Source organism: Echinops telfairi, unplaced genomic scaffold (genome assembly GCF_000313985.2).
Source record: "Echinops telfairi isolate 266 unplaced genomic scaffold, ASM31398v2 ScPeMD7_7469;HRSCAF=8507_1, whole genome shotgun sequence".
In the NCBI taxonomy this organism is placed as follows: domain Eukaryota; kingdom Metazoa; phylum Chordata; class Mammalia; order Afrosoricida; family Tenrecidae; genus Echinops; species Echinops telfairi.
Window position 1 is genome coordinate 34,967,523 of NW_022111373.1, and position 12,416 is coordinate 34,979,938.

Genomic DNA, 12,416 nt, shown 5'->3' on the forward strand with positions numbered 1-12,416 from the left:
AAAAAAAAAAAACCTTCCAACATAAAAATATTATATTAAGAAAAAATTCTGTTGGAGAAATAGAATGGAAAGGAAATATGTGAAATTTCTGACTGCTAAAGAGTTTGTGTTGGCTTTTTAAAAATGCATGATTTAGCATGAAATTGCTATCCACTGGATGTGTTTATTTTTAAATTGTCAATATTTGCTGTTTGACGAAATTAACATCATTTGCCATTACTTAAATATATAATGAAAAACTTTAGATGCCAGCTTAAAAATGCACATGGGACACAGGGCTCTTCGTATTACTGTGGCATCAAGGGAGACTGAAGCCCACCAACCTAACAGACTCCACTTCACTGTCACTTGGCTCCTCCTTTCTGTCCATCCTAGTGACATCTCCCCAAGACCTAGCATCACCACAACTCACTGCTGCCATGCCATCTTCCCCATCACTCCCACCTCGAGCCTCTCTTGTGACATTTACTGATAAGTACTTTGACATTTAGCTTCAACACTTACTATGTATCAGGCTTTTCATATATGCATTTGTCTAATCCTTATTACACCGGCCCTGTGCTAGCCACTGCTGTTGTTAACATTTTCTAGTTGATAAAACCGAGGCAAGATGGGTATTAACCTGCCCAAACAGTGGGTAAGCAGCTGACTTCAGAAGATTGCAAGAAATTAATGCAGTCAAGCTGACTACCAAGTCTGAACACTTAACCTCATCATGCCCCACTACCAGTTGTTGGAGAGTTGACCCAGACCCACAGCTACCTTATGTGTGTCTGACGAGCACTGTGCTCTATAGGCTTTCAGTAGCTGAGTTTGGGGAAGTCTATCACTAGACCTTTCTTGAGATGCACTTTTCTGACTGGATTCCAACCTCCAACCTTTTAGTTAGTGAATGGTCAAGTGTGTTAATATCTGCACCACCCAGGGACTCTCTAACTATCGCACTTCCCTTTATATCTCACCCGAGTCTTTATCTGTGCTCAGTGCAACACACATTTATGGGTGGTGTTAACTCCCTGCCAAGACGCTTTGCCTACAACACAGCAGCTGCTGTCAAGCAGTTCCCAAGATAACCCGAGTTCAGAATTTGTGTAACCAGAATATTCTTACAGGCCCTTAAAATAACCTTCCCTTTCATGTCGGTAGGGAATAATCAGGTACGACACATAGCTACTTATTTCACTTTTTAAAAAGTTCCAATTAACGGGAGGAAAAAAATCCTTAGCAGTCAATTGCATAGTTATGATATTCCAAAACTGTTTTAATTACCTAAATCTGCCTAGTCATAACTTAATGGTTTTTACTCTTAAATCAAACTAAATCTGGAACATAGCCCTGGAAAGAGGGAGGGGGGATTGATTGCAAATGATTTTAATCCTCACGAATCTTTTTATGGATATAAAAAAAACCTTCAGTGAAGCCCTGAAGTCTTGTCAACAAGTAGGGGACTTCAAGAATCAACTCTAGATTCAAATATCCTTAAAAGATGAATTTAGAAGCAGGAAGTCAAGCCTAAGGGATTTCAGAACTACTGACTATGGCAGACCAGGAAGAAAAGCCTGGCAATCTATTTCCAAATAATCAGCCAATGAAAACCTTTGCATCCAAAATGCAACCAATCATGGGCCTAGACAATACTAGGCAGCATTTCATTCTGTTATTCATGGGGTCACCGTGAGTTGGAAACTGATGTAATAGCAGCTAACAGCATCAACAGCAGTTTTTCTGAAGGGTCTTCACTGGTTAATATCAAATTGGTCATCTTTAAGAAACCAAGTCTCTGTTAGTTCGCTGCTCCATGCCAGTGTATTACCCTCAAGGCTTGGTGCTCTGGGATGAGGACTGGTCCCTCTCTCCCTTTCCTGTGGAGACATAAACAATACCCTCCCTGTGGGTGTATTAGTGCCCTGTTCTCCATCACACTCTTCCCCCACCCCGCCCCCATTTTTGTATCCCCCTGTTTTTCTCCCTCCTTTTTGGTCAGAAAACCTAGAAAAGGGTCAGCAGACACACCCGGAAACATCTATTGGATTTTTTTGTTTTTATTTGTTTTTCTTTTGCCCTACGTCTATCTAAATAAGATAGGTAGGACAAACAATCCCAAGGAGAAAACAATGGGACAGTGGTTCTGGGGAGATATGGGAGAGCAGGTAGAGGGGAGGGGGAGTTGGGAGCCAACAAACTCAGGGATAAGGGAAGAACAAGAGATCTAAAATTGATGGCGATGAGGGTGTATGATGCCTGGTGGGGGTTAATCAAGTGCAATGTAACCCAGAGGAATTACTGAGAGCAGAATGGAGGGTGAGCATGGTAGTGAGACAGGAGGAAGGTAAAAGGAAATAGAGGAAATAAATAGGAGGCAAAAGCTATTCATAGTGGTATAGCTATAGGCATGCATATATGTAAGTACATTAATTTTATGATGAAAGTGATAGAGGCCAATGTGTGTATATATTTATATGTTAAATACTAAGATAGAAGATGGACATTGGGCCTCCCTTAACACAAGAACATTTTGTTCTAATAACCTGGCACTCTTTGATACTCACTTTCCCGATACAATAGCTGAAGACAAAATTGGTACATAAGCAAATGTGATAAAGAGAGCAGATGGTGCCTAGCTATCAAAAGATACCATGTCTGGGGTCTTAAAGGCTTTGAAGTTAAACAAGTAGCCATCTAGCAGCAAATAAGCCCACATGGATGAAGCCCACCAGCCTGCGTGATTATGAGGTGTCTACGGTATCAGGTATCAAAAAACTCAAAAGAAACAACTATATTGGGAACCGATTACAAGGATCTACAAACAACCTCCTCCCTGGGGGGACGGACAACAGAAAAGTGGGTGAAGGCAGACGTTGGACAGTTTAAGATATGACAAAATAATAATTTATAAATTATCAAGGGTTCATGAGGGAGGGGGAAGCAGGGAGGGAGGGGGGAAAATGAGGACCTGAAGCCAGGAGCTTAAGTGGAGAGCAAATGTTTTGAGAATGATGAGGGCAATGAATGTACAAATATGCTTTACACAATTGATGTACGTATGGATTGTGATAAGAGTTGCGTGAGCCCCTAATAAAATGATTTTAAAAAAAAAGAAACAATTATATCGATGTGAATGAGGGGGATTGAGTGGAGACCCAAAACTCATCTGTAGAAAATTGGATTATTGCCCCCCCCCCACACACACACAGAAGGGTTATAAGGAAGGGATGATTCAACCAAGGTGCAGTATAGCACCAACAAAAGACACACCATTCCTCTAGTTCTTGAATGTTTCCTCCCCCCTCCCCCCCCACTACCATGACCCATATCTACCTTACAAATCTGGCCAGACTGGAGAACACACATTATTACGGATAAGAGCTCTTGACACACGGAATTCAGGACAGATAAACCATTCAGGAACAATAGTGGGAGTAACCATATCATGAGGGGAGGGGGATGGCTTGGAGGGGGAAGGGGGAGAAAGAGGGAACCCTTACAAGGTTGGATATATAACCGCCCCATCCCCCTGGCCTCTCTGAATAATGGAAAGGTGGGTGAAGGGAGCCAAGGACAGTGCAAGATACGAAATAATAACAACAACATATAATTGATCAAGGATTATATACTGATCCTCCCACCCTGGTGGGAGGGAGGAGAAAAAAGAGGAACTTATACCAAGGGGTCAAGTAGGAAAGGTTTTGGAAATGATGGCAACATATGTACAAATATGCTTGATATAATCGATGTATGGAATGTTATAAGAACTGTAAGAGCCCCCAAAATAAAATGATTTTTTTAAAAAAGGAATCCTAGTCTCTATAAATGAAAGGATAAATCCCAGGTCACTTTAATTTGCTAATTCCGAATGTGATTTCCTAAGATGCTTATCTATGCAAAGCTCATTTTGATTCCCTAAAGATCAAGGGGCATGTTATGATATCATTCAGGTTTATATATTAAAAATTGATCAGAGAAAGACTAAGTAACCTCTCTCTGATTGCTAAGTATGTCCACACAGAAATTTTTCAGTTATTTCAGCCAAAGGAAAATCTCCTCTTCCTTACTTTTTGATGGCAGTTCATTACATGTTACCTCCAGGCAGCTTGTTTTCTTTCAGCAAGACTCATTATACACTGTACTTTTATAATATGTTGGTGGGAAACAGGGCAAGAGTATTGCACTTAAGGTATGTTTCCTAAGGGTTGAAACGTGGTACACACACACACACACACACACACACTCACTCACTCGCAAACACTTGCCTAGCAGAACAGTCTGGAAAAAAAACAAACAATGAAGGTATATATTTTAACAGCTTTGGGACCCAAACCTTGCGTCAGTGAAAACGTACATGACACACTGGTAACCCACAACAAGTTAATTCTTCAAAGTAGCTGTGGATGCCAGAAAACCAGGGCACCAAAGTCTAACCATTACAGCTCTGAAGACAAACGAAGCCACAGTGAACCCGTCACTTACTGATCATTACGTCACCGCAAGGCATGTGCTTTGTGACGGCCAAGAATCAAATACCACACTGAGGGGCACCCGGGCTAGTATGTACATCGTATTCAATCTTCTGATTCAAGAATAACAGAAAAAGTTATAGTAGTGTATTATGTGATGTTGAAAGCTTCTATTTAATGGAAGATGATTATACTTTAAGAAATATTCACCCTCACGTGTCTTTTTCCTCTGGAAAAAAAAGAACAACACCCCCCTGCTATTTTCTACAAAATAAAAAATCTTTTAGTATCATAAAACAGTGCCATTAAAAGCAATTCATTAAAAAATAGGTACTATAAAAATGGATTTCTTATTTATCCTGACACAAAGCAAGAGACTGTATTTTATTATAATTCTCCAAAATTGTTATGATCTTCTAGAACTGTTAAAGGTAATGAGTATCAGATTTTCTTTAATTTAATCTGTCTAAAAGCCTTTTGAATGTGATATCTGAATAATAATTTTTTAAGTAGTTTTTTTAATGGCATAGGTGCTCCTGAAAGCAAGGGAGACTTTCAACTCTGTTATCATTTTCAGAACATGGAAAGAACACAAATAGAGAAAACCAACAATAGAGTTGAACTGAGGCTTCTCGACTCAGTTTGTTATAAAAACAATAATGACCAAATAGTTTACATATTTTGGGAAGTGTTGTTTGATTCCTGTTCTTGGATTTCTCTCCTCCCAAAGTTTATTTCAAGGAAAAATTACTCGGTTAATATGGACAATAGACCATGAAAGAATTCAAGGATTTTTTTTTGCAGGTTACTTAAAAAAAAAAAAAAAAGAGTACTTCAGGTAAACTAAATTCGAAAAGTTTAATATAAACAAACACTTAAAAAGATAGACAATCTGCAATATTAACTCACTTTGTTTTCCCTTGTTGCTGTGATATAATAAAATGTTTTATATAATTGACTAAGAAACCTAATACAATTACAATATGTAATTATAAAGTATTAATAGTCTCTCTCTCCTAACCTTTATTTCTGTACAAAACACAAATTTGGTACTAACTCAACCCAGGTTCCATTTATTGATAATCATCCAAATAACTGTATCTAGTCACTTTCAAAGATGCAAAATTAGTACATATGCAAAATCCGTTTAATATGTTAGATTCAAGTTTTGAATCCATCCAGCAGCAGCACGGCCTTAAAAGAAAGGCCTGACATTCTAGCGCTGAACGCTCAGTCATTAAAAACCCAATGGCGCACAGGTCTTTCCCTCGACAGACGTGTAGTCAGAAAGCGATTCCTACGAAAGCAGGGCTGTCGAATGAATTTTTCTTCCTGTTAAAGACAGAGTCCCAATTTGTATATCTACCTGGTTCATTCATCCGATAGATGCCTAGTTTATGAGGCCAAAGTTAGAATCTCGAAGTTTGTCCAGGATCGTTGAAGCATTGCTTAGTACATGGCCTTTGCTACGCTTTTCTCACCAACCCCCTTATGACTGATTACTCTTTCAAGTAGTTAGAACACCTACATACTTAATCAGATCTCCATCACAGGCCTCAGTGAATGATTTAATTAAAACCCCACTGAACCATCTGAGCCTTCCCACAATGAGGGGTGTGTTAGACAGGGTTCTCTAGAGAGATAAAACCAAATTCTTGATAATATATTTATTTATAAAGGTAATTAATATATAACAAGAAATGAAATGTTAAATCATAAAGATAATTAGATATATAACGAGAAATGAAATGTTAAATCATATACAGATAAATATACAATCTTAGATCATATACACATAAATATACAATCATATACAGATAAATACACAAGAAATAAACAGTTAAATTAGAAGCACTATAAACGGCTTAGTGCAACTCACGTCCATGAGAGAAAGTTGAGAGACTAGCAGTCCTTCCAGTCTCTATCTGATGCCAGATCTTCCTGTATTTGTAGAGAGAGCTAGGTTATGTCAGCACAGCAGCCAATCACAAGGCAGGTCACCAACTGCCAGTTCCCAGCTCCAGAGAAGTCTTAAAGGGACCTCAACTTACAGCAACACAGTCCACAGGCTAGGCGTCCCACAGGCTCTGTAGCCTTTAAATTAAAGCACAGAACAAGCAAGGCAGCCGCACACTGGTCCGATGATCACAGAGCGAGAGACAAGAAAGGCAAGGCTCATCAAGCCATCCATCTCTCCGCCCCTCAGTCAATCCCACCTGCGTTTATCAGCCAGGCTGGCACAATAAACTGTCTCAAGGGGTAAAGGGAATGCAGGTGGGCCACGATGCAGGTGGGCCACTGAGGATCCTGAAAACAGGCTTGCTCCCTACAGTTGGGGTTCAGATACAAACACAGTTTGGAAGGAAGGCTTTCACATGGTTACAGTATCTCCTTTTCCCACCAGCCACTTTCAGCTTAGAAAAAGACCTGCTCTGAGCTAGAGAGAAAAAGCTTCTTGTGTCACTTGAAGTAGTTTTATCTGCGGGTTTCAGATTCAATTCAGACAAGTACAGTAAAATGTATCTGGAGGAGCACTCTAAGTTAACTCTGCATTACATTTATTTGTCATTTCCCCTGAACTTCTGAAGCTACTACTTTCAAGCTACAAATCTAATTGGGGGAAAAATGATTCAGCCCAGTTTACTCTACTTACTGAAAAATCCAGAGGCAGTCTGAGGTTTGTGTTTTTATTTTTCATTACACGAATACTCTGAGTGCTCTATTCAGAACCTTTATTTTCTTATCTAACTAATCAAATCGTGTATCTTGAAACACCTCATTTCCCAGAGGCTGGACCCCAAGGAGATTTCACGCATCGGAACTGTATTATACCTTAGCCTTTTAAAATATGTCCATAACAGGGAGCCAGAAGGCTATAAGCAAAAGTGAAGAGGGGGTGAGAACCAAAGACTTTAAGGGATGCTTGAGGAGCCAAAATTGGCCAGTTTGGTGACGGAGGAGGGACAGACACACTCACCACAGACAATGCCTGCGAGAACTAAGCCTCTGCACCAGAAACACCACAGAGAAGGGAGACAGCCTAGAGAAGAAGCAGACAAGGGAAAAGGAAATTGTACAAGTGGAGAAAAGCAGCAGAAGCCAAGGAGAGATTAGACATGGGGCTGAGCTGAGAATGGAGAAACACTGAGAATACAAGAGAGCCAATCAGGGCACCAGAAGCCAGCGGCTTTCTTGTGATCCCTTGCCCCTGCATCAAGATTATTAGCCACTGGATAGTCCCTAGCAGTGACCAGGAGGGTAGCGAAGACAGCAATTTAGTTCTAATGAATGTGCATTTGCTACTATACATCAACAGTTGAGTCAGTCTTGTAATTTCCACGATAGGCTATGATGACAAGCTCACCTATGCTACCAGCCACAGAAGGGGACCATCTACCACACAGAAACAGCTAAAGGCCACAGATACCCCAGGGAAAACTCAGAGGATACCTTGAAGTTGACAGAAGCAATGAAACAAAAGTCAAACTAATTGCCAGTTAGACGTGATTGAGTATTGAGAATTCTGTGTTGACTTGTGTTAGCATTTACTCTGAGACCTAGCCTATCTCAGGCTATGATGATGGCAACATGGTGAGCTGAGCTTGATGGCACAGGTCTATGGCAAACATGCGCCGTGTTCTGCTCAAGGAAGGACTTGCCTATGAAATAGAACAACGGGGTTAGGCAAAGTTAAATATACATAATGCATCTTAGATGTGTTAATGCTATTTTCTACCAATAAATGCAATCTTTGGCAAGATTTGGAAAATAGAAATTCAGAGCTTTTAGGGTGTTACACAAAGGCTTGCTCAAAGTTACAAATGGATGGTCAAAAGCACTGCTTCTCACTTCCTAGAGATTTGGGGAACTCTCACTTTCCTGCAAGAGTGATTTTGGGTAACTGAACAAGTCACGGTTAGAACACAAAATCAGCATCTCATAGGGTTTTTAACCACATTCCAGATGACCTTTGACTTCTTGATTAAACCTACGAACCATGATTATTCTTAAAATGTACTTCAACCTATGAAGCAGTACGAGAAAGTTTACTTATGCCGGAAATGCTAACCAAAGGCAAACACTGCTGAAATTCAAAGTTGAAAAAGTTCAACAAAAGCAGTATTAAATTTAGATGCTGAAATGAGAGGGTGGAACTTTAGCTGAGATATCCCTTTACTTGGAACATTGTAAGTACCTTTGCTTATCCACAATAATTAAAGAGCAAACAGTGCCCACTGGTACATTTTATTATCAGTTTGTGAAATGCTTTATTCCTTGACTGTCTGAAACCTTAGGGGAAAACATTTTTCCTTCTTTAACTTTCTCAGCTTCAATAACAGCAAGGATAGACTTAAAGAAACATTTCTATGAGTTCTTTATCTAAAAGCACTAATCCTATGGTACATGGCCTTGATGACAGGGTTAAATATTTGGCTTGAAAAGCACTCTGTTCTAAAAACACAAAATTCAAGAAATCAACCCAACTAAACCGCAGTTCCAAGAGTATTAGTGTCCTTAGTTCCACCTAGCTTGTTTGGCAGGATCAGCTGCTCAGGATTAAATTTCTAAAGGAATCAAAAGTCCAATTCCTATAAGTTTGGTTAATAAAGGTTAATACCATCCTAGAAGAAATGCATAATTGGCTATCTTGTAGTCTAACAAGCATAGAATTATGAACAAATAATTTAGAAAAATTTTCTCTTAAAATGTTAATGCTGCAATGTATTGTGATACATTGTATGTTCAATACAGGATGTGTGCGTGTGTGTGCCGCAATTAGTGGTCTATTAAACGAAATACTTTGCACATGTTATCAGGAGAGACTAAGCCCCGAAAAGGACATCATACTTTATAAGTAGAGAGTCAGCTGAACAGAGGAAGACCCTCCACAAGATGGATTGACACAGAAGCTACAGCAGAATGGATGAAGCTGTAACACTGTAAGGATGGTATGAAACTAGGCAGTGCTTTGTCTTGTTGCCCGGAGGCTGCTATGAGTAGAAAACAGCTCAAGGGCACCAAGAACAGCATGTTATACACTTTTCACTTTATTAAAGCAAACAAAACTCTATACCATTTTTAGGTTTGAAATAGGATGTAATTAATGTTCTCATTTCTAAGACATGTAATGGCAGGGGATAAGAGAAGGTACAAATATGACACAAGTATTTGCAAAGGGACTTCAAAAAGTTCATGAAATAAATGGAGTTGATGGATAACGGGAATTTTTCCACGAAGATCCTCATATGAAAGGAGTTAAATATTTTACCATTTACTTATTATGAAAGGGTAAGTATATTTTAAAACATAGGACAAAAGTATGATGTCAAATTTAGAAAATTACATCATCTCCAAAAAGCTACTGCTCGTTGATAATGACATTATCAAGGAAGGCAGGAATTCAAGACACCGTGGACACAGGTTTCATGCTGTGTCCCTGTTTTCTTACCTGGGATGTGGTAGAGCCGCACTCTATGGGTTATATGGTCAAAGAAGGAAGTCGCTTCTGAGTAGATCTTTCCATGTGTCACTCTGAAAACGGGCAGTGTGGTGAACCCATAAAGCTGAAGAGAAAATAACATTTTTAAGAAAAACATTTTGGATTCTAAGCTTTTCCAAGAAATAATCATAATAGTCTCCAAAATGGAAAATGTTACCATCTGATACTTATTATTAAATTAAAATTAAACCTTACCATTTAAATATGTTCTTGCTACGACAATTGCTAAGGTGGTTCATTTTTTTTAAATGTGGAAAAGAGAAAATTAAAATGTTTGTATTTTGATTGGACTAGATCTTCAAATATTCCCCACAGCTATAAAAACTTCTAATTAGGATTCCTCTGTAGTGTCAACATGAGGGGGCTTCAAAAAGTTCGTGGAAAAACAGAATTACCTTTAATAAATGATAATTCTGTTTTTCCACGAACTTTGTGAAGACCCCTTGTGTAGTTACTTATGAGAGTTAAAATTATTCTATAGCAGCAACATTTTCCAGGCAGACATTAATTATAGCCATGACCCCTTAATGTTCAGGGGTCGGAACATGGCAAGGATTATCCACAGGGAGTCATCTAAACAAACAGGAAGAAAGATTCAGAAACATAGTTTAATCACAGTTAGGTTTACTACCCTATAAAGAATGTTTCAAGAGCAAACTGGGTATAAAGCAAAACTGCAAAGTTGGAGGGGGGAAAAGAAACTTACTTGGAGATCACTGGTTAACTTTCATTATTTAGCACTGAAAATCAAGAAAAATTGAGAAACCACTTCACATAGGTAACTTGGGAACACAGAGTATTCATAAAGAATTTATTTTCTTAGGTATCAGGAGTCTTAGAAATCACAACAGCAGAATAAACAGACGAGGCTTGCAAGGTGAGCTACTTTACTATAGGATCTTCTGAATTGCGCAGTTTCCTTCCAATTTACTTCACTGGTAGAGGAGGAAATATTCTGAAATTGATATTATTATTTACACATCACACAGTGTTTGTCTCTCCCACTTAGCATGGAAGTACGAGGGACTGAGAATCCTAGATGGAGAATCCTAGGCTACCATTTTTCAAGACGCCCTTTTGCCTCTTTCCTGGCTAGTCATTTATTTTCTCTTTGTAAATATATGAAAATATATGGTTTGATCTTCCTCTATCTGACATGACAGCTACTTAAAGACAAACAATGTTAAATACATTAGTTACTACTATCCATGCATAATATTCATGCAAAGCTACTATTTTCTTAAATCTTTTTTTAAAAATACCTAAAAGAACAGTTCATCAAAACAAAGCGCCTGTCCAGTGATGAAGTTTATGAGAAAATTCTGATGCAGTTTATACTTCGGATCCACTGTCTATGTGCAATGCCTACTGTAACCATGAATTTACAAACCAAACCCACTGCCCTTCAGTCAGTGACCTGTATGACAGAGCAGAACTGCTCCCCAGGGTTCCCAGAACTGTCAATCTTTACAGGAGCACACCACCACATCTTTCTCTCAGGGAGCAGCTTGGTGAATTCAAACTGCTGACCTCAATCCATTGCACCACGAGCTGTAGTTACCTTTCATTCCTCAATGATTTACAACACACAGAAACTAGAACTCTTGCTACAGCCTATCGGCCATCTAGCCCAGAAGCAACAAAGCCCACATGGAAGCAGCACACCAACATGTGTGATCATGAAGGGCCAAAGGGACTAGGCTTTAAACACCAAAGGTGGGGAGGGGGAATCATATCCTCGTCAATGAGGGTGGCGCGTGATGGAGACCCAATGCCCATCTCTAGACAACTGGACATACCTTGCAGAGGGGTAGTGGGGAGATGAGTCACTTAGGGTACAGTATAGCAATAACGAAACCCACAACCTTCCTCTAGTTCTTAAACGCTTCCTCCCCCCAACTACCAGGACCCCAATTTTGCCTTGCAGACCTGGTTAGACCAGATGATGCACAGCGATACAGATGGGAATTGGAAACACAGGGAATCTAGGACAGATGAACCCCTCAGGACCAGGGGTGACAGTGGCGATACCAGGAGGGAAAGGGGATGTAGTAATGGGGAATGGATCACAGGGAGCTACATATAACCTCTTCTCGGGGGGACGGGCAGCAGAAGGGTGGGTGAAGGGAGATGCCAGACAGTGTAATATAAGATACAATAATAATTTATAAATTATTAAGGGTGTATGGGGGAGAGGGGAGGAGGAAGGGAAGGGGAGGGGGAAAAAACGGAAAATTAGCGGATTCCGGGAACCCAAGAGGCAAGCGAATTTTGGGAATAATGAGGGCAGCAAATGTATAGATGTGCTTTACACAATTAATCTATGTATTGTGATGAATTGTATGAGCCCCAATAAATTGATTTTTTAAAAAAACAACAACAACAAAAAAAAAACACCTTACAATTGAATATTTGATTTTGGTTAGCAGGCGTTCCTATAACTTTTTTCCCAGCACAGGCCC

At 39.5% G+C, this 12,416-nt stretch overlaps 1 protein-coding gene across 1 annotated transcript in view; it reads right to left on the reverse strand.

The window, feature by feature from the left end:
- Positions 1-12,416, reverse strand: part of MAN2A1 (mannosidase alpha class 2A member 1) — a 206,580-nt gene that overhangs the window by 44,455 nt on the left and 149,709 nt on the right. The window contains exon 16 of the mRNA XM_004706587.2: positions 9,904-10,018. Coding sequence (XP_004706644.1) covers positions 9,904-10,018 — 115 coding nt within the window. The remainder of the gene's footprint in view (positions 1-9,903; positions 10,019-12,416) is intronic.